The sequence below is a fragment of the Macrotis lagotis genome, chromosome 1 (genome assembly GCF_037893015.1).
Source record: "Macrotis lagotis isolate mMagLag1 chromosome 1, bilby.v1.9.chrom.fasta, whole genome shotgun sequence".
Lineage (NCBI taxonomy): Eukaryota > Metazoa > Chordata > Mammalia > Peramelemorphia > Peramelidae > Macrotis > Macrotis lagotis.
In genome coordinates, this window is record NC_133658.1 from 917,773,749 (window position 1) to 917,797,559 (window position 23,811).

Consider the following 23,811-nt stretch of genomic DNA (forward strand, 5'->3'; position numbering starts at 1 on the left):
TAATAATAGTAGGGGTGGCTGGGTGGCAGACAGAGCATTAGCTCTTGTGCCAGGAGCACCTGGGTCCAAATCCAGCCTCAGACACCCAAAGATCACCCTGCTATGCGGCCCCAGGCAGGCCACCCAGCCCCATTTGCCCTGCACCCCCTCCCAAAATAATAATAATAAAAAATGTGCTGGAATCTTTGTTCCAACATCAACAACTCTGTCGTGGGTGGATCACATTCTTTATGATAAGTCCATGGCAAAATTACTTCCATATTTTTCCGCCGTTGCTATTGCTAATCGCAACTCCCTCCTTTCCTATTTCTCCACTACCTTGTACTATATTTTCTCTCTCCTTTCACTCTGACTCTGCTGTAGGGTAGCTGAGTGGCACAGCAGACAGATTCCCCGGCTCTGGGGCCAAGAGGCCCCGAACCCCCATATCACCCCTTAGGCCCAGAATCCACCTGGCCCTATAGTCCTGGACAGGCCTTCCAATCCCAGCCCCTTGCAAGAAGTAAAAAAGAAAATGTGTTATATCTGACCACTCTCCCCGCATGGTCCATCCTCTCCTCTATGACTCATATCCCCCCCTTCCCCCGTCCCCCCTCCTTCTTACTCCAGATGCCTATACCCCATTGAGTATATATGCTGTTTCCTCTCCTAACCACCTCTGATGAGAGTGAAGTTTTCCCTTATTTTCCCTTGCCTTCCCCCCTTCCATATCATTGCAATAGCTCATTGTAATAAAGAAGAATCTTATTGTATGAAATATCCTGGCCTATTCCCCCCTCTCCTTTTTCTTTGTCCCATTACATTTCCCTTTTTTACTATTGACTCCATTTTTACACCATATTTTATCTTCGAATTCAGCTTTCTCTTGTGCTTCAACTATAAAAGCTCTCTCTACCTGCTCTATTAACTGAGAAGGTTCATATGAGTATTATCAGTGTCATTTTTCTATGCAGGAATACATGCAGTTCATCTTCATTAAGTCCCTAATATTTTCCCCTTCTCCTCCAATCTCTATGCTTCACCCGAGTCCTATATCTGAAGATCAAACCTGTTCAGCTCTGGCCATTCCAACAGGAACATTTGAAATTCCCCTGGTTCATTGAAAGTCCATCTTTTTCCCTGAAAGAGGACATTCAGCCCTGCTGGGTAGTTGATTCTTGGCTGCATTCTAAGCTCCTTTGCCTTCTGGTATATTATATTCCAAGACCTACAAGCTTCCAATGTAGCTGCTGCTAAGTCCTGTGTGATCCTGACTGCAGCTCCATGATATTTGAACTGTGTCCTTCTGGCTGATTGTAATATTTTCTCTTTGACTTGAGTTCTGGAATTTGGCTATAATATTCCTAGGGGTTGGTTTTTTGGGATCTCTTTCTTGGGGGGGATCGGTGGATTCTCTCCATTTCTGTTTTGCCCTCTGCTTCTAGAATATCGGCAATTTTCCTGTAGTAATTCTTTGAAAATGATGTCAAGGCTCTCTTCCTGATTGTGACTTTCAGGTATTCCAATAATTTTTAAATTATCTTTCCTAAGTCTGTTTTCCATATCAGTTGTTTTTTTCAATGAGCTATTTCACATTTTCTTCTAATTTTTCATTTTTTTGGTTTTGAAGTATTGATTCCTGATTTCTGGTAAATTCATCAATCTCCCTGAATTCTATTCTTTGTCTGAAGGATTTGTTCTCCTCAGAGAGTTTTCTTATCTCTTTTTTCCATCTGGCCAATTTTGCTTTTTAAAGCATTCTTCTCCTCAATAACTTTGAACTGTTTGATCCATTTGACCTAAGCTGGTTTTTAGCATGCTATTTTCTTCAGCATTTTTTTGGATTTCCTTGACTAAGCTGCTGACTTCATTTTCATGTTTTTCCTGCATCTCTCACCTTTGTTTTCCCAGTTTTTCTTCCAACTCCCTCATTTGATTTTCAAAGTCTTTTTTGAGCTCTGTCATAGCCTGAGCCCAATTTCTGTTTTTCTTGGAATCTTTAGATGCAGGAGCTTGTGCTTCCTCATCTTCAGACTGAGTATTTTGATCCTTCTTGGGCTCATTTGCAAAATATTTCTCAATGGTGTTCCTCTTTTTTCTCTGCTTGCTCATTTTCCCAGCCTGGGCCTGGTTTTGGGGTGCTTCCTGAGCTTTTGGGACACTCCCACAAGGATCTCAGTGTGTGAGGCTCTGTACTCCCTCCTGGTCTGTGAATGACCATATGTGGCCCCCTCTGCCACGGGGCTGAGGTGGAGGGGGTCCTGTTGTTCAATGGGGGGGGGCCTAGACTGCAATCAGGTTCTGAATGTGTTCAGAGCCCCAGAGTCCTGTTCCAGAGGCAGAGGACAGAGCTCTGCAGTCTCTCTTCACTCCCCTCGCTCAGCTTAATGGGCTCATGCCCTGGGGGCTCCTGCTTACCGGCTCTGCCTGCTTCTGTTCCTGGATCTGGGCTGCTGCAAGACCAAGCTGCTTGCTGTGTGCCCTGAGGGCTGGGCTCCACATGCTTGCTCTGGCAGAGGTCCCCTGCTGTTCCCCCACTTTGTGCCCGGTGCTCCCCTGAGCATAGCTCAGGAGACTCCCCTGCTGTTGCAGCACCCTGGGGCTGCCTCCAGGAGGCTGAAGTTCTTTCACTCTGCTGGGCCACCCCTCTGGCGGCTGCCCCTCCAACCCCAGGTAGCAGAGCCTTTCTGCTCTTTTCCAGGTTACCTTGAGTAGGAGAACTGCCTCACTGGGTCCCTCTGTGGGTTCTGTCTCTCAAAAGTTTAGTTCAGAGTCCTTAGCTTATGAGTTTTATGAGAGAGCGCCTAAGACAGGATCCTTTCTTTTCACCATCTTGGTTCCACCCCTCCCAAAGGATCTTAAGGTTCATTTTTGTTTTAACATTCGAGATAACAAAAATAAGAAAGGCCATAGAATGAAGAAGGGACATAAGGAAGCCTGAAATTCACTGAACAACATCAACTCAACTGAAAGGGTGAATTGAACCCAAATAAAAATTTGGGGACACCTAGGTGGTACTAATAGAGAGCACTGGCTTACAGTCAGCAAGAACCCAGTTCATATCAACTTCAGATACATCTATTTGGTTAATCCTGTGAAGTCACTTAACCCTATTGGCCTTAGTGCTCTTCCGGAAAATGAAGGGGAAAATGAAATAGCAAAGTATTCTGGTGACTCTGCCACAAAATAAATAAATAAATGAATGAATGAATGAATGAATGAATAAATAAATAAATAAAGTCAGGAAGAGTCAAGTCAGACAAAATTGAAAAAACTGTACAGTAAATAACAGAAAAAAAAGCCTTCCTGGAGGAGGGGAGAATTTTAACTGACACAGGAAGGAAGCCATGAGACCAAGATGAGGAACAGTGTCCAAGGCATGGTGAGTGACCAAAGAAAAGGGCAGGAGTTGGGAGATGAGGACATTGAGTAAGTTTGCAGCCCAGTGTCACTGGATCACAGACTATATTATGAAATGGCATAAGAATATTGGAAAAGTAGAGAGGATTGTAATGGGCTTTGAATGCTAAAGAAAAGATTCTGTATTTGCTCCTGGAGACAATAGGGGGACAGCATTGAGCAGGGTTGAGGTGAGGGTGACATTTTCCGATGTAAGATCATTTTGACAGCTGAGTGGAGGATGGACTGGAGTGAGAAGAGACTGGATGTGGAAAGATCCCCAGCAGCTATTGCAGTAGTCCAGGTATGAGGTGTTAAAGGTCTGTCCCCAAGTGGGGGACCAAGTTAGAGGAGAAAAGAGGAGCTTAGAGAGATGCATGTGAGATGCGGACAATAATGGCAACAGGCAAGTTCAGAAGCGGGGAGGGGAGGGAGGAAAGATGAGTTCAGATTTGCAATGCTGAGTTTCAGATGGCTACTGTACATCCAGTTAGAGATGTCCTAGATGCACTTAAGATGTATGGGACTGGAAGTCAGCAAAGGGGGAAGAGTTGGGTAAGAAGATTTGAGCATTCTCAGCAGAGAGATGATCATTGCATGAATGGGAACTAAATTCCCCAAGAGAAGTAGAAGGTCTCAAGAAGAGTCCTGTGGGACATTCCTAGTCACAGATTCCCTGGATGGGACTTAAAGATCTGACAAAAAATACAGAAGGTTGGGTCAGACAGGTGAAGGTGTTGGACAGCTCTAGGATGCAGAGAGAAAAAAATGAGGGTGACTTGGCAATGAAGAGCTGGTGGTAACCTGGGAGAGCCCTAAGAAAACTCTGCTCCCTCTCTCTCATCCCTTGGCTCCTTTTAGGACTCAGGTCTCCCTCTTGAAGGTCTTTCCCTGTCCCCCCAGCTACTGATGCAGATTCTCTGAGATAACCTCCTGTCCTCTCTAGGTACAAGAGACAAAAATCATTTCCATGGAAAGTGTCTTGTTAGAATGGGAGTTCTTTGAGACCAGATAATCTTTTGACCTTTTTGGTCTGGCTCTAGTTCAGCCTAGCTCCCAGCACACAGTAGGTATTTCATGCACTTTTGTGGCCTCCTAGCTGACTACAGAAGGAGCCCCTGAGCAGCCAGGGGTCCCTGCCTTTGGAATCAGAGAAAGAAGCTTGGGGATATTGCTTCCTTGGAATCAGACACCATACAGGCAAGGCTTACAGAGGGAGCAGCATTGGGGAAAAGTAGGTAGAATCAGTTCTGAGGAGGAATAACCTGGGAGCACTCCCTTCACCCCCATCCTACCTTCCATCTCAGGAGGGAATCAGAATCCAGTCTGACATCTTCCAGGCCCTTATTAGAGTCAAAAAGGAAATGCAAATCTCTTTGTGGCAGTGTATATATAACAATCTTTTTTTATTTTTATTTTGAATGATAGACTATGCTCACTTTTGCCATCATTGAGTCAAAATGGATATACAATTTAATGACTCTGGATTTCATGATATTTTTAAACTAATTTTTCTTTTAAAGACATTTATTTTCTCTCTCTCTGATCTGGCCTTCCCCAGATGAAAATGAAAAATGATTGAAAACTTCTTTATCAAATAAAAAGTGAACAATATAAATTTCCTAGTTCACTATGTTCCCAAGCGCCTTCCTAAATCTATAGAGTCCATCTGCTCTCTGCAAGGGGTTGGGAGGTGCCTCTTCTTGGTGACTACGGTATTGTTCTTATGTCATTCAGGTGATCTGTGTTTACACTGTTATCAATGAATGATTTGTTCTCTTAGTTCTCCTCAAATCAATTTATGTGAATTTTCATAAGTTTCTACATCTTACAGCTTTTAAAATTTCTTACTGTAAAATTATATTCCACTCCATTACTAAGTCACAATTTTCTCCGTCATTAGATGAGAACCTCCTTAATTTCCAACACTTTGTTTTAGCACTAGGACCATGAAAACCATTTTTGAACACTTGGCTTCTTCTGTTTCTTTGATCTTGCTTTCAGGTAGATCTAACAGTGGTGTTCCTGGTTCAAGGTATGAACTGATCAGGAACTTGGTGGATAGGCACAGTTCCAAATTGTTTTAGAGGAAGGGCTGGGCCAGTTCACTTCTTCCCTAACAGTATCTGTGTGACCAACGCTTCTCAGGCCTGCCAATAATTGTCATTTTCATTTTCTGGTTATCTTTGCCAATCTGAGATTCTTTCTTATTATTCATGGCTTGTATTCGTGGTTGAAGATGTGAAGCTTTTTTTTTTTTAAATATGGTGGTTGAGAGCTTGGATTTCGTCCTCAGACAAGTAAGGAAATACAATCTACCAATCTTCATATGAAAAAATTCCCTAAATAACAAGTAATTAGAGAAATCCAAGTGAAAACAACTTGGAGCCCCTCACACTCATCACTTTGGCAAAGATGAAAGAAAAGGAAAAGGATAAATGATGGAGAGGATGTGGAAAAGTCGGGCAAGTATTGCACTGCTAGTGCAATTGTGAACTGGTTTTCGGATTCTGGAAGACAATCTGGGGCTGTGCCCCCAAACTTCCCACTTCGTGCATCCTCTAACTCAGAAATGCCACTATAGGTCAGTATCCCAAAGTGTAACGAAAAAGGAAAGGGACCTGTAGGGTCCAGGTGCGTTAGACAGGAAGAAGATGCAGGTGCAGGGGGAGAACTGCAGGCGGACTGGAGATTCTGGGTAGAAAGAGGAAGGCCTGGCCCCCAGAGTGGGAAGCCTAGGAGGGAGGTGGGGGAGGGCTGGGAGGCTGCGCTTTCCGAGACCTTCAGTCTAATTGGGAGTGAGCTAGGTGGGATTTGAGCCTGGGGGGGGGTGGAGTTTGGGGGTCTGGGAGGAGTCAGGGGTGGCAGCCTCCTATTTCTAGTGGCCAAATCATTGCACGTGATGGGGGCAGGGTTCAGGGCGGAAAGGAGTCAGAGATTGAGGTCTGGGCTCCGGGAGCCATAGGCAAGAAGGGAAGTTCCTGGGATCCCAGTTGGATGGGCCGGGATGGGGCTTATGGGACTGGAAATCCCCATCCAGAGAAGACTGACAGGAAACAAGAGCCCTTGGAACTGAGATCCAGCCCTTCTTACTTTGGAGCTGAGGTCCTTCTTCCTTCCGGAAGCCTGCTTGTGCTTGCATGTCCAAGGTAGGTCTGAGCCAGAAGTCAGCGCTGAGCTTGCTTGCTGGTTGCCTCACTTTTCCTTTGGGTCCCATCCTCCCTGCCCTACCTCATGCTGTGTAGATTCCAGGGTCAACTTCTACCCCCCCGCCCCCAGCTCCCTCGCTAACCTGGCTATCCCTGCTGCTTGCCCAGATTCCCCGGTGGGACCCAAACATCCCCAGCGTCCCCATTGGGTCGCTGTTACCCACTCTTCAGATCTCCTCTTTAATAGCCTAAGAGTATCTCCTTCAGCCTCCCCCTCCTCATGATCCAAGTGTCTCGTCTCCCTGCCCCCCCCCCCCCCAGCTCCTGTTCAGGGGTCCTGCCAACTCCCATGGCTCTTTGTAACGACCCTGAAGTCCTGCTTCCTTACCCCAGGACCTAAGGAGGAACTCAGTCACCAAAACTGTTTAGCCTCTTTTCTGAGTCTGTGACTCTCATGCTGCTTCCCTATCAGATCCCAAGGAACCAGCCAAGCAGCCTCCAGGCCTAAGTTCCAAAGAAGGCTCCTAGGAGTCCTGCCCAGCTCCTAGTTAGGCTCCCCCCAGGATACAGTCATTATACTTTCCCAAGCTCTACGTCTCATCAGAGACTCTTCCAGTCACTCAGATGTCCTGTTTTTCCTCCCTCAGCTTTGTCACAGTGTCCTGTCTCCCAGACCCTTACCCCAGCCTCCTGCTTTCTTGCTCCCACTTTCTTTTTGGGGGGCAATACAATAGGGTTAAGTGACTTGGTCAAAGTCACATAGCTAGGTAATAAGTATCTGAGTCCAAATTTGACTCAGGTCCTCCTGACTCCAGGGCCACCTAGCTGTCCTTTGCTTAGAACCTCTACTTTGTTTGGAGCCGTCAGGGCCCCTGCCAGGCAAGTGAACCCCAGATTTGATGGTCATTCCTGGAAGTTCCAACCTTGAGTCCTCCCCATAAATCTTCCTTAGGTACCCTCTCTCCTGGTTCAAGAAGTCTTGTCTTGTCTACATTGTCTTTCTGTTTGTGTGTGTGTGTGTGTGAGAGAGAGAGAGAGAGAGACAGAGAGAGAGAGAGAAAGAGAGAGAGAGAGAGCCAGTCAGACAGAGATAGAAAGAGAGAGATAGAGACAGAGAGACAAAAAGAGAGAGTTTGGGAGGGTGATGAGAGGGGAGGCAGGGGAGGCAAAATATCACTTGGAGGGGGTATGAGTCAGAGGTCAGTGAGTCTCTGAGAGGTCTCATCCCATCTGGGTTGCAAAGCCCCATCTGCCTCTTGTCTCTGTAGAGAGATGAGACCAAAGAAAAGGAGTAAGACCATCTTCATTTCTAAGACTGACCCTACCTTCAGCCCCCCCCCCCCCAAAGATTGAGACTCTTCCCTAAGGGCAGGTCCAGTGCCAGGGTTTTATAACTCCTGTGGGGTCTCATGCTCTCTAAAAATCTCTGTAGGCCAGTCTGTCCAGGAAGAGAACTAAGAGAAGGGAACAACATCTCCATCTCTGGGATCCTTCTCCATCCCTAGTTCAGTCTTGAGAGAACTGAGGTCTGCCCCAAGGAAGGGGCTGGGACTCAGGGAATGGTCCCTAGGAGCTGCAGACCCCCATCCCAGGTGAGTACACTGTTGTCCACAGACTTGACCCACATCAACCAATGATGTCATTTTCATGGACACTGGACTGTCTTTGAGGCTGGCAGTCTTTCTTCCCTATAGACTGATTCAGCACGATATGGAATACAGTAGTAACAACACTGCCCTGCTGTCTTCTGTCTTCTGGATTGATTCCTGACTCTTGGGTATCTTGACCACTAACTTCTCCTGGTGCTGTTTCCCTCTGTGCTTTTTAGATTCTCCCTCATGACAAGGTCCACCCCCTCAATCATTAGTTCCTATTCCATGGGCCTCATGGTTTGGCCCTCTTTTTATAGGTCTGGCCCACCTCCCCTCACACACATGTTCTCCCCTCTTTTCTGTTTGTCTAGAAGTGTCTGTATTTTGCTTTGTAGCCATACATATATTCATTTTCATACATAAGCATCTATGTGTTCATGTGTGGGCAGGTGACTGTGTCCCAGAGAACAATGGCTATTTATTTCATATATATATAATTTACAAAGCATTCCTAGGCATCAGGCTCTGGGCTAAACTATTTACATTTTTATCTAATTAAAACCTCAGGACCACCCCATTTTAAGTAAGCTATGACATAAGTAAAAGTAAATTGATGCTAAAGATGATTCTTAAATAGTAAAAGGACTTTACTGTAGTATTTGTACCTAACCAGACAGTTGGTTCTTCTTTTTCTATTAGTTAAAGCTCCTCTTTGCATTCTCTGATGGGATGAATGGAAGATAAGAGAAGGGAAGGTCCAGAAGCAGTCAAAGAGGAATTAGTCTAAAAGACAAAGAAATACCATAATTGACAAAAGACACTAGGTGTGCAGTGAATAGAGCACGTGCCCTGGAGTCAGGAAGACCTGAGTTCAAATCCTGCCTCAGACACTTAATTATTACCTAGTGGATAAGTCACTTAATCTCCTTACCTTGCAAAAAAAAAAAACCCAGTCCCTGTTCTCAAGAAGCTTACAAACTAATGGGAATGATAATAAGTAAACAACGATATGAAGCAAGCTGTATTCAGGATAGGAAGGAAATAATTCACAGTGGGAAGGCAAAGGAATGAAGAAGTTCTGGGGAAGGCTTCCTATGGAGAGGGGATATGTACTAGAAGGACTATGAATCCCAAATTCCATTTTATATTTGATGCTGGGTGCAATAGGGACCCTCTGGAGTATATTGAGTAGTGTGGGTGATATGACAAGACTTGCATTTTAGGAAACTCACTTTATTCACTGAAGGGAGGATGGATGGGAGTTGGGAGGACCTTGAGTGGGCAGGCCCCCTAGCAGCTGCTTCAATAGTCTAGACGTGAGGAGAAGAGGGCTACAGAAATGCTGATTGTTCTTATAGGTCCATTGTTTCCTTACATATAGGTTTCCCCACTGGAATCTTTACCTTTTTGCCTTCAACTCCTGAGCCAAACTCAGCCTGCTATGAATGATCAATCCAAGCTATTCCCTTCCTGGGACGCTTCATCTTTCTCTTGTTCTGATACATGAGGATCTGTCTTTTGAGGCTGCCTATGACTCTCAGTAGGAGATTTGGAAGGGACATCAGTGACATTTCCTCCTCCCCACACCCCAGAGGAATCCCCCTAGCACTAAGAAGCAAAATATAGAATAGTGATTCCAGTAGGTACAAGGTCCTGGGGCATGGTGGAAAAGTCAATGAGAAATTCCAAAGTAATGCAGTCAGGTGAGAAATGAGGCAATGTTTGAGATCAACTCTGTCCTTAAATGGAGGATTGGAGTTCATGGCCAAATTCATATTGGTGAAGAATGAATGTGGGAGGATGAAGAAGGAAAGAAGTTTGGAATTGGAGGGGAAAAAAGTTAGGAATTTTCTGTTGGGAATGTGTTAGGGAATCAATTGTCAATCAACAACAGAACTAACTGCCTTCCTACAGTGAGATTCCACCTTGTGAATAAATGCAATGAAATATGGAAGAGTGATTCCAGAAACCATTAGAAAGGAAAAGTATATTCTTGGGAATCTCAAAAAGTGGGAAAAGATCAATCAATTCCTTAATTATTGAAAAGAGAAATAATAGAAAGATAAATCATGGATTTCAAATAGCATGTAAATCTATTATGTTAAAGAATTCAAAGTGATGAAAAAAGAATTTTATGCACAATACAGAATTAATCAAACATATTAGAAACTATTAAAAAAAAAGAGGGGGCAGTGAGGGGGCACAGTAGATAGAGCACCAGCCCTGGAAGCAGGAGAACCTGAGTTCAAATCCAGTCTCAGACACTTAATAATTACCTAGCTGTGTGGCCTTGGGCAAGCCACATAACCCCATTGCCGTGAAAAATCTAAAAATAAAAAAAATAACGAGATATGTCATGAAAATATAAATGGAAGAAAATCATATAAAAGACCATCAGATTCCTAATATACTGTCCAAGGACATGCTCTACATTTGGAACAATAAATGGCCTATCTCAAGTATCAATGTATTTTTAGATCTGATCAACCTTTCTTCTATGTTGTTGATCAGTCTGCCTCAGTTCATTTTCTTTACTCTTGTTCTCCCAATTTTCAGAATTTAAAGGCTATGTTTAGACTCTTTATTTCTCATAAGGAGACTGACCATATCTTTTTTGTTTTTTGTTTTTTTAGGTTTTTGTTTTTTTTGCAAGGCAAATGGGGTTAAGTGGCTTGCCCAAGGCCACACAGCTAGGTAATTATTAAGTGTCTGAGACTGGATTTGAACCCAGGTACTCCTGACTCCAGGGCAAGTGCTTTATCCACTGTGCCACCTAGCTGCCCCTTAGACTGACTATATCTTTCTCAGAAATTATATCAAACCCCAACCTTGGTTAAAACAATCTTCCCGTTATTGATATACCATTAACAAATGTGAGGGATCATAAAATAAAGGTATAAGATGTTTTTACTAAGAGACATCATACCTAGAATCACCTCAAGACCTCAATGTCACAATTTTGTTTATTTTTTAAGTCATTTTTCAGTATTGCACAACTTTTCAGGCACCCTTCTCCACCCTTTTTTGAAGTGGATTTTCTTGGCAAAAATACTAGAGTGGTTTTTCATTTCCTTCTCCAGCTCATTTTACAGTTGAGAATACTAGGGCAAACAGTGTTAAATGATTTAACCGGGCTCACAAGCTAATAAGTGTGTAAGGCTAGATTTGATCTCAAGTCTTCCAGGTCCAGGGTTCTGTTCATTGTACTCCCTATAATAATAAATAAAATTCTAACTATTTCTCTTCTTTTTCTTTCTCTAGAAACAGTCTCTTATAACTCCGATCAGTCCAGACTCTAATTAACCTCAAAATGTTTTTCATGTTTTCATCTAGATATTATTTTACTTCAGCCATGTAGGGCAAAAACTAGACTTTCCTTTTCTTACTCTATTTTAAATTAGCACAAGAAAATTGCCAGATACAATATTTACTAGCATATCACCTTCTCCCTCTATCCTGAGACCCCTCCCCCTCCATATATGACATCTGTTTCTTTAGGGAAAATCAATTTCCAATAACACATTTCTTAATTTTATTCCAATCAGAAAGAAAAGTTTTTTCATGACTGTAGTTAATTCTGAAGGTTGAGTTACACTCATAAAAATGGGAAAAATCCCATCTCTGTATTTGTTTCCTAATATAGATTGATGAGGACTGGACTAGTTGAATTCTGAAGTTTCTTTCAGTTCTAATTTCCTATTGTTTTTGATGATTTAGAGGTTGGTGACTTTCAAGGATGTGGTTGTGGATTTCACCCCAGAGGAGTGGCATCTCTTGGATCATTCTCAGAAAGAGCTGTACAAGGTGGTCATGGTGGAGACTGCCCGGAACCTGCTCTACCTGGGTAAGGACACTTCTCATGTTACATCTAAATCCAAAGATCACAGCAGTATGGAAGAATCTCAGAGTTGAAAGTCATCTCAGAGGTTGTATCTGGTCAGATCTCTCCCTGAACATGAATTTTCTCTGCCAAATCTCTGAAAACTTCTCAGGAAGATTTTCCCTAGAGAAATGAAGGTCTCCCCCTTCCTCCCAAATATGCCTTTCCTCTTTGGATTAAATCTGGTCTTTGGTCTTATTAATATGTCTAAAGAGGTAGCTCCCTGCTCCTAGTCTTACTCTCTGACTCCTAGAATAGCAAGTGTCTCTCTGGAATCCTTTTAGACCTCCCCAGAATTCCAGAAGAAATGGTGAGTAAGGAAGGGGAGGCACTAATCATGTATGCATACCTACTATATGTAAGGTTTCATGCTCAGAACATTCTTTACTTATGTTATCACATGATTCCCATAGCAAGCCTGTGAGCTCGATCGTGGAATTAAGTTCATTTTTACAGTTGGGGAAACTGAGGCAAGCAGCGCTTATGTGACTTGCCTGGAGCATTTTGATAATGAGTATCTGAGACCCCATTTGAAGTCATTTTCCTGAATCCAGACTCCAGGCTCTCTTCACTGCCCTACCAGATACTTCTCAACATCTGGATAATGAAATCTCTGGAATCAACCCTTCTTCTGTGAAGGAAGTTGAGAAAACAGTATTTTCTGATTCCAAAGTGGTTTACAAATGATCTCCTTGCCATCTCCCACCAAATAATAAATGCCATGGAAACCATCTTTGAGGAGTCAATGGAACCATCCTGACCCTTCAGGCATGTCCCCTTTCCCCACCCAGAACTAAATTAGAAGTATTGATTCATCCTTCTTTTTTCTTCACTCACATGCCCAGGCCTTCCAGTTCCCAGAGAAGATTTGATCTCCCATTTTGAGCAAGGGAAAGCACTATGGATGCTGGAGCGAGAAGACCCCAGAATCTCCTGTCCAGGTGAGGGGTGGTGAAAGCAGGTCTATTAGGGCTGTTATCACAAGAGGGAGTAACGTAACCCTTGTGAAGGGAGTGCTAGACTTGGAGGCAAGAAGAACTGACTTACAATTCTTTATTAGACACTTTTAAGTAGAGAGATCCTGGGCAAATCACTGACCCTCTGAACCTCAGTTTCCTCACCTTTGAAATGAAGGGGTTGGTTGCTATGGCCTTCCCCTTCTCTTCCAGGAATACCAGACCCATTGTTTGGAACTTTGGGTCATGGAACTCTCTTGAAGGGGTCCAGAAAGGACCCAGGCTCTAATGTAAACTCTTTCCCAGAATCTCTTTAAGCCAAGAAGCTTTATTAAATGCCTAATCTGGCTCAGAACTCTCATTCACTAAATGCCAAGAGACATCTCTTCTCTCAAGGAACTCACAGACTAGTGGGGCAAACAACATGAACAGAATGAGGTAAAACATGCCATACTGAGGATAAATCACAGCTAGTCAATGGAGGGAAGTCTCTTAGATTAAGAGAGTTGGAAGAGGCTTCTTGTGGGAGGTGGGCTTCAGAGAAATCAGGGGACATTTTCTAGGTTTTAGTGACAATCAGGGAAATTCCTCTGAGAATGGAGATGGTTTGTCCTGTTCAAGGAATAGAAAGGAGGCCTGTCCTACAAGATTATAGCATTTGTTAAGGGGGTATAAGGGTGAAAGAAGACTGGAAAAGGAGACGAGAGCTAGGTGATGAAGGGCTCTCAGAGCCCAACAGAAGACTTTCTATTTGATCCTGGTGTGTCGGTGGAGATTATTGAGTATGCACTGACTTGGTCAGAGGGCAACTTTTGAAAATGAATTTGGAAGCTGGGTAGAGGATTGACTGACCTATGGAGAGACATGAGACAGTGAGACCAAACAACAGGTTTTTACAATACCTCAGGTATGAGGAATTTGGAGCCAGAAGACAGAAATTGGATGAGTTTGGAGGAGTATATGAGAGATGTTACCAAGGGTGAATCAACAGGATTTTCTGAAAGACTAAAGATGGAGGTGGGGGAGGATGGTATGAGTGTGTAAGGAATAATAAGGAGTGAATGATATTTCTTTTATGAGTCTGGACAGTTGGGAGGGTAACCTGGATTGTTTTATGATAGTAGAAAGTGAGAAGATTTGGGGAGAGATAATGATTTTAGTTTTGGACAAGGTAAGGGGAGAACCCCAAAAAGAAGAGTGTTACCAAAACTGAGAGAGAAGAGTTTATCAAGGAAAAGAGGATGAGTGATGGTATCAAAAGTTATAGAGAGGTCAAGAATCATGAGGATTGAGAAAAGGTGTTTTGATTTACCAATGTAGAAGACATTGGAGAGAAGAATTTTCCTTTGAAAATGAAGTTGGAGTCAGACTGCAGAGTTTTGTAGAAAGAGTAAAGGAATTGGAGACTGCAAATGCCAATGGACATCCCTTGCTGTTTAGACATGAAAGGGAAGAGAGACATGGGACACTGTCTACTGGGGATGGATGGATCAAGTGAAGGTTCTTTGATGGCTGGGGAGAAATGGTTTCATTTGTGGGAACGGGGAAGGAGTCAGTAGAGAGGAAAAGATTGAAAATAAGTGAAAATATAGAGATGACAGATTAGGTAATATGGTGGAGCAGATGGAATGGAATGAGATCATTTGAGTATATTTACCTTGTCAAGGAGGAGGACCCTCTTTTCATATGATATTGGGGTAAAAAAAGAAAAGGCACCTGATTTATGTGAGTTGGGGAGGAGGTGAAAGGGCTTTGTGTAAATGTCCAGTTGTTTCAGTGAAAAAAGAGACCCAAGTTCTCAGCTGAGAAGATTGGTAGAAACGTCATGTGGAAGGTGTGGGGAGAAATGAAAAGATTTGGAAAAGTTCATATGATGACTGGGATAGGGAGATATCAAAGGATTGCCTTGCCACAGGGGAGGCAATTATGCTAATTAGCATAATGTTACTTAAATTTATAGTAGAACCAGACAACTTGGTTTCATATTTTCTTTCTCTCCACTCAGTAACATATGGGTAGACATAAAGACCGGTGGCTCACCCAGAAGTGTTCCAAAGCTTAGGCTCACAGAACCCATCAACCCAAGTTCCTTTCCTGATCTTTAGGGTCCAGTCTTTGTTTCCATTCTTGGAGATTCATTGGCCAGATCCATGTAGGTGACTGGCACCCTCAATTTAGGGAGACTCAGAGGCAGAGACTTCCAGGTTAGTCTACTTCAATCTCATCTCATTAGAACATGACAAAGGTAACTCCTTGCAGGTAATAAAATGAAAGAAGAGAGAAATCAGGATTGGAGCCAGAGCCTACACTTAACCAACAGAGAGAGGCTATATTGCAGGGACTGGGGTAGAAATGAGGGCCTTCTTTGGGCCCAGGCAGACATTCAATAAACATTACTAAAGTGCCTATTATGTTTTAATTACTAAGCTAAGTTCTGGGGATCTAGAGAAAGGCATTGAACAATCACTAATATGAAGGAGCTCACAATCTAGAATCCAAACCAGGAGGTGATTTGAGAAGTAACAGATGGGCCTCAATCTTAGCTGATCCACAGAAGTATTTGGTGGTGGACATCCATTAAATTCCACAGGGACATAAGTAAAGACCACAAGAGAGGAGAATGGCATTTCAGGAAGAAGAGCAGAACTGAGGAGAAAGCATCAAAATAATAGTGATCATAACTAACAATGATGTGGTGCTTCGTGTAGTCCCAAAACTTTGCAAGTATCATCTCATTTGATCCTGATGAGAGTTCTAGGATAGTTGTGCTTTTTTTTTTTTTTTGGTATTGGTAGATGCTGTTATCAACCTTCTTTTAGAATAAAGAAATTGAGGTAAACAGTAACGGAACTTGCTCAAAGTTTCTGAGGTCTTCTCACAGGTCTTCTCGACTTCAGGGCCTAACACTCCATCTATTATGGCACCAGATGTATTTAGACAGAGATGCAGAATGTAGTGAAAATGCTTCTCACATATGGATGAGGTGGAAAATGGGAGGAAAATTTTACAAGTTATCTTGCTGAGAGTTGGAAACTTTTTATTTTTTAGTTCTCTATATGGTCAACAAAATAAAAACATGAATTGATAAATACTATAGAAAAGAATTATTTTGTATTAGCTAATGATAAATAGTGTAATTTAATAATAAATATTCTTGAAGATCATTTGTACATATTGCTTTGGGTTTTTTTCTTTTTAAACAATGTTCATTTATACAAAAGAACATTTCTAAGAAATGAATCTTGTCAGCTACAACTTTCTTCTTTCTACCACTAGCACACTGGCTATCCTCTCACACAAGGTCTTCTGAATGACTGACCCAAGGAATGACTGACTGTTGATTCTAATTCCTTTGAAAATCTATCTGCTAATCTGTCTCAGATAACTTGATGCCAGGGGAAGGGTGAAGGGATGGACGAGTGATAGAAAAAATATGGAATTGAAAAACTTACAAAAAGGTGAATGTTGAAAACTATCTTTGCATGTAATTGGAAAAAAGAAAAGAAAAAACATTGAAAAGAAAATGTATCTGCTAGACAAAAGAAGAGAAACATAAATGGAAGATAAGTTCAAATCAGAATAGAGCATTATAAGGACTCTTTGTGTAGAACAGTTGTGATAGTCCATGATAATTTTCATATGGTTTGCAATTCACTCATGCTTTACGAAGCATCCACCATCTGAGCAAATATATATAACTTCATGATCTGCGTTGAGCTTACAAGATAACTTGGGAATGAGGGAACTACTCCGAGGCAGTGACAGAAAGCAAATGACTGTTTTGCCTACATGGGATCATGTGGATTTCCACATGAATTTCCTGTCTTTCTAGTTGTTGGCAAACAATCTGATGTTAGAATGAGAAAACGTGTTGCATTTCATCAAAGTAATCAGAGTTTGATGTAACCACTGACTGAACTTGAAAAGCACTGGGGATCTGAATGAGAATTTGGAATCACTGCAGGAAAAAAAAACTTGCTTACAACATGTATATGCTTGTTGTTTCAGAGGAAAATATATATTTGTATTGATTTTATTGTTTAAAACTATCTGTCACAGAATTGGGCAGTTATTCTCTCTTAAATGATCCGTTAAAGAATTTTTAGCTCAATCCTCTTGTAAATGCCAAAGGTTTCATCAATCACAAAATAAGGATTGTTGTAGGACTAATAGTGAGGCATGCTGTTCACTTCCAAAAGACTATCATTTCCTGACACTAGGGTCATAGATTCAAGTTCTAGTATAAGACATAATATTTTTTGACATAGGATATGGATGAATTTTTATTTTATCGTGTTTATTACAAGGATTTGGATTTTTTTTAATTAGAAAAAAGAAACATTCAAAGATACATTTTAAAATTAAATAAATAATAGCTATTTTTAAAATGTGATGGGCCAGAACACAACACAGTATATTTTAGGTGAATACAAAACCTAAGATTGGCAGTCATGATATGATCTTAAACAAAGGAGTGGTGAACTAAATTCACATAGATCCCAGGGAAACCAAACCATGTTTATAGACATGATAGGCCTTCTTGTTAAATACTTAATATATGTACACAACTGTCATGATAAAAATCTGTGATTAAAAACAAACTGTCACAAAAATCTGAGCACAATCAAGGCTAAAAATGGCCAATAAATAGAATCCAGACTTCTCAGGAGCCAGGGATCCATCTGACAGTCAGAGTAGCTCACCTGATCTATAGTGTTTGTATCCATGGCTGGACAGTATACCCCAATCTTAGGAAGCTTGTCTGAATGTAGAAAATATTGGATGCATTAGGAAAATGGATATTCAACTCATACTGCAGACTCTTAGGAATGGTGTATCCTATCTGATCCTCATGCAAAGATCTATGACTTTTCTTCTTAAAAGCTCCCTTAAACCAGAAGTCAATGGCTATCCCCCAAAATATGCTGACACAGTCAATGAAGGAAAAGGTTTCTTTCCAGAAGCCTGGACTGGAACAGTATGTTTAAGTGATCTTTAATGAGTCCTGATACTTAGCAACCAAAGTCCAGTCCCTGCAATCAGAAATCTTTAAATGATGTCTTTCCAAAGTTTCAGAGTCACCATTTTAATAAGCACAATCAAATAAAGGATTCATTTCTAAAATATATAGAGAACTAAGTCAAATTTATAAGAATACAAGCCATTCTCCAATTGATAAATGATAAAAGGATATGAATAGATACTTTTCAAATGAAAAAATTAATGCTTGTTATGAAAAAAAATACTCCAAATCACTTGATTAGAGGAAAAGCTAAAACAGTCTGAGATACTACCTCATATCGATCTGATAGACTAAAATGACAAAAAAAGAAAAATAATCAATCATGGAAGAAATATGGGAAAATTGGGACACTAATGCATTGCTAGTGGAGTTGTGACCTGATCCAATCATTCTGGAGAGCAAGTTTGAACTCTGCCCAAAGATGTGTATGATCTTTAATCCAGTAATACCACTGCCAGCTATATATCCCAAAGAGATCATAAAAAAGAGGGAAAGATCCACATATACAAAAATATTCATAGCAACCCTTTGTACAGTGGCAAAGAATTGGAAATTGAGTGCATGCCCATCAATTGGAAAATGGTTGAACAAACTGTGGTATATGAATGTGATGGAGTACTACTGTTCTGTAAGAAATTATGTGAGGTCAGACTTTAGAAAAGCCTAGAAAGACTTGCATAAAGTGAGCAGAACCAGGAGAATATTGAACATAATAACAGCAACACTGTGTGATTATCTACTATGATGGAAGCAGCTCCTCTCAGCAATTCAATGATAAAGGACAATCCTGAGACCCTGTCATGGAAAATGCCATCCATATCCACATGGGAGTCTATTTTATTTTTTATTTATTTTTTAGTGTTTTAGTTTTTTTGCAAGGCAATGGAGTTAAGTGACTTGCCCAAGGCCACACATCTAAGTAATTATTAAGTGTCTGAGGCTGGATTTGAACTCAGGTACTCCTGACTCCAGGGCCAGGGCTCTATCTACTGTACCACCTAGCCGCCCCCCACATGGAGTCTAAATGTAGAGAAAGCATATTGTGTTCATTGTTTTTTTTTTTTTTTAAGTTTTTTTCTAGGTAATGGGGTTAAGTGGCTTGCTCAAGGCCACACAGCTAGGTAATTATTAAGTGTCTGAGGCCAGATTTGAACTTAGGTACTCCTGACTACAGGACTGGTGCTCTATCCACTGTGCCACTTAGCTGCCCCTTGTGTTCACTTTTTAAACCTTTTCTTTAAAAGAATTTTTCTCATGGTTTTTTTTCCCCTTAGTTTTAATTCTTCTTCCACAACAAGACTATTATGGAAATATGTTAAACATGATTGTATATGTACAAGGTAGATCAGATCATTTGGTGCTATGGGGATGGGGAGGGTAGGGAGAGGTAGAAAAATGTGGAACTCAAAAGCTTACAAAAGGATGAATATTGAGAACTATTTGCATGTAATAAATATTTGCATGTGAAATAAGTAAAATCAAAAGTTTACTGCAGAATATGATTAAGTTTAGCATTAAACTCCATATAAATTTGCATTTCAAAAATATCTGAACTTGTGAATAGAGCAATGGCCCTGGAGTCAGGAGGACCTGAGTTCAAATGCAACCTCAGACACTTAATAATTCCCTAGTTGTGTGACCTTGGGCAAGTCACTTAACCCCATTGCCTTGCAAAAAAAAAATTCTGAACTCAAATTAATTTTTTAGTCTATTTCTCATACAACTCATTTGGGAATAACTCATTCTTATACAGCAACATCTCTAAAATGAGCTTAAAGACATGCCAAGTGTCCTACTGCCATTGGATACTTGTTTAAACTACTGCCTATGGAATATTTGTATACACATTTATAAATACAAACAAGTGAACATGTTATAATAACTTTTATTAAAAAGAAATGGAGAAATGCCATCTAGTACTGTAGACAGAAGGCACTCTAGTCACAGAGTCTGAGCACTTGTCTCAACTGCAAGGATGTTGGTTAGGTCCCTCATCCATTTGAGCTCATGACCAGGGTTGTGAATGTAAGGAGAATACTAGGTTTGCCTGTGTCTCAGGTTAACCATGATGATCCAGTGTGATTGCATGTGAAACATTTTTTTGCATTTAATCATTCCAGGGACATAAGCTAATGGAATTTTCAAATGACTGAATCTGTCCACTTAAGTTTGAAGACTTCTCTTTCCCTAGGGAAATGGATAATAAAAAAAATAATTAGATGTCAGTATGTTTTTGTGTCCACTTATACATATATATGTGGGTATACACACACTTACACATTTGTTTGGTTTTTTTGTTTGTTTGTTTCTTTTAGATGGAGAGATGAGGCTTGTAGTGAAGAGGCCTATTGCCAAGCTGAGCATTTCTGTAGAACAATATCAGCAGCAGAGATTCATGACTGACAGTCATTGCAACCTCAATTTAAGAGAAATCTATGATTCTAGAAGCATGATAATGAAAAAACAAAAGAGTCATTGTCAATTTGATAAAGAGGGAAAGAGTTTCAGACAATATTCAGTCCTAATTCATTGTAAGAAAAGGACTTCAGGAAATGGCTGTTCTCAAGATAGCAAAGGCAGGGAATGCTTAGAACTTGTTGAGTCTCAGGAGAAGCCTCCTAAAGTACAATCTTATCAATGTAATCAATGTGAGATGGCATTCAGCATGAATTTAGACCTGATTAGACATCAGAAAAGTCATACTGGAGAAATGCTCAGTGTATGCAATGGAAGTGATAAGACCTCTAATTGTAATTCAGAGCTCATTGACAACCAGAAAATTCAAAATGGGAAAAAATATTATGGATGTACTGAATGTGGTAAAGCCTTTAAGCGACAATCATCCCTTAGCCACCACCAGAAATTTCATAGTACTGAAAAGTTACATAAATGTGGGCAGTGCAGTAAGACCTTCAGTGAACAGTCATCCCTTATTTCTCATCAGAGAATTCACACTAGAGAGAAATCTCATGTTTGTCAAGAATGTGGTAAAACTTTCAGTGAAAGCTCATTGCTTATTATACATCAGAGAATCCACACTGGAGAGAAACCTTGTGAATGTAGTCGATGTGGAAAGATTTTCAGACAGCGCTCTCATCTTATTCATCATCAGAGAATGCACAATGTAGAGAAACATTATGAATGTGGTCAATGTAGAAAGACTTTCAGCTGCAGTTCTAATCTTACTAAACATCAGAGAATTCACACTGGAGAGAAACCTTATGAATGTAGACAATGTGGAAAGGCTTTCAGGTGCAGTTCTAGTCTTGGTAAACATAAGACAATCCACACTGGAGAGAAACCCTATAAATGTAATCAATGTGGAAAGACTTTTGGCAGAAGTTCCAATCTGGCTGTACATCAGAAAACTCACACTGGAGAGAAACCTTATGAATGTAATCAATGTGGAAAGACTTTCCGACAGCACTATAATCTGTTGGAACATGAAAGAATCCACTCAGGAGAGAAACCTTATGAATGTAATCAATGTGGAAAGACCTTCAGATGCAGCTCCATTCTTGCTATACATCGGAGAGTTCACACTGGAGAAAAACGTTATGAGTGCAATCAATGTGGAAAGGCTTTCAGAAGGAGTTCTGGTCTGGCTATACATCAGAGAATCCACACTGGAGAGAAACCGTATGAATGTAATCAATGTGGAAAGTCTTTCAGATGCAGTTCCAGTCTTGCTGATCATCAGATAATCCACACTGGAGAAAAACCTTATGATTGTAATCAATGTGGAAAGACTTTTAGAGGCAGGTCTGGTCTTGCTAAACATCAGAGAATCCACACTGGGAAAAAACCTTAAGAATAAGTTCAATGTGGAAATACTTTCAGAGAGAGAGAGAGAATCAATCCAGAGTATACACACTGGAGAGAAAGTTTATGAATGTAGTCATTGGGGAAAGGCTTTCAGATGCAGTTCCATAAGAGAACTGTTGACCATGAGAGAATCCATACTGGGGAAATGTTATGACTATAATCTATATGAAAAGACACAGCTCCAGTCTTATTCTACTCAGAGAATCCACACTTAAGAGAAACTTCACAAACTTCATGAATGTGGCAAAGCTTTTAGAGACCCCCTCATCTTATTTGTACATCAAAGAATCCACACTGAAGAGAAACTTTATGAATGTAATCTATCTTTTAAATGTTCTATCAATACTTCTTTCTCTTGCATAAGAGAATACATACTAGATAGAAATCCTATCAGTCTAAAGAATGAGAAAAGACATTCAAATAGAGTCTAGAGCTTGTTAGACATCAGAAAATTCATTCTGGGCACAAGATAAATTTAAATTCAATGTGGGAAAAAGCTTTCAGTCAGAGATCATCTCTTACTTTACATTAGAGAGGACAGAAATCTTATGAATGTGCTTACTGTGGACATGCCTTTTGCTGGAAGAGGAAGGTCCCTCAACATCAGAATACTCACTAGAAAGTAGGTCTATAAAAGCGATGTTTGTGGAAAATCCTTTACATGGAACTCGTTCTTGACTGTTCTTCAGAGAAATTATACTGAAGGTAAAACTTATGGATAGAGTTAACAGAGAAGACCTCTTACTTCAGCACACATAATTAGGCAATCCAAATTTCAAAGTGTGCATTGAACCCTATAAATGTAATGAATTTTTCACTGAAATAGTATTGTTTTTCAGTGTTTCTCATTAATATTCTATAGCATTCATAAACTATAACTTCACCAGCCATTCCCCAATGAATTAATATTCATCTGATTCCTGTTCTTTGTTGGGACAAAAAAATTCTGAAATAAATATTTTTTAACCATTATTTCATTAATGATTTCTTCAGGATCATAGGAGATAAAGTGATTAAAGTGCTACTTTTGGAGCCACAGACCCGAGTACAAATCTGGTTTCTGACACTTATTACCTATGTGCCCCTGGGTAAATTAATCTATTATTGCCTCAGTTTCCCCCATTGGTAGAATGTGAATATTAATAGCATCTACTTCTTAGGGTTAATGTAAGGACCAAAAGAGATAATATCTGTAAAGTGTTTTGTAAGCATTAATTACTATTTAAATGCTAAGCATTATTATTATTACTTTTGAGTCATGAGTCTCAGAATCACTGGATCAAAGACATGAATAGTTTAGTCACTTCTTAAAATTCAAATTGATATTCGAAAGAGTGTCAAGAAAAGAAGTATGTCATAATGAAAAGACTCTTGGGTTAGGGTCAGGAAGTCTTGGGTTCAAATCCTGCCTCAAATGCTCTATCTTTGTAACTGGACAAGGAACAACCTCTCTGTGCCTCAGTTTACTCATCTCTAAAGTGAGGACATTGGCCTCAGTGACTTCTATGGTCTTTCCAAATCTAAATCTGTCTTGCCATGAAAAGTGGGAGGGGAAGGAGCTAAAAGAAAAGGAGGATAAGAGGGAATTTATTATATTCAGATAAGTTAGGTTAATGATCACAAACAAAGCAGACTGAGGGGAGGACAGGGTACAAAAGAGAAAGCTAATAGATTAAGATGGAGTTATGCAGAATTTGCAATCACAAATGTAAATGTGATGAATTCTTTCATAAAATGAGAAAGGACAGCAGAATAGGTGAGAAACCGTAATCCAACATTATAGTTTTTATAAGAGACCCTTCAAATAGACACTCAGAATGAAACTAGAAGATTGGAGCAGAATTTATTATGTTTTAGCTAAAGTAAAAGAGAAGGTAACCATCATGACTTCTCATCAAGCAAAAATAGCTATAATTTAAAAAGATAGTGAAGGAAAGAACATTTTGCTGATTAACATAGACAATATCTCTTTCAAACATAAATGTACCAAAGGAGAAAATAGGGAAAT

At 40.5% G+C, this 23,811-nt stretch overlaps 1 protein-coding gene across 1 annotated transcript in view; it reads left to right on the forward strand.

Moving 5' to 3' along the window:
* The window catches only part of LOC141509174 (uncharacterized), a 1,085,709-nt gene that overhangs the window by 17,946 nt on the left and 1,043,952 nt on the right, over positions 1–23,811 (forward strand). Inside the window, 4 exon segments of the mRNA XM_074218500.1 lie at positions 8,033–8,119; positions 11,837–11,963; positions 12,845–12,940; positions 20,294–21,842. Of these exon segments, the coding sequence (XP_074074601.1) occupies positions 8,033–8,119; positions 11,837–11,963; positions 12,845–12,940; positions 20,294–21,842 (1,859 nt within the window).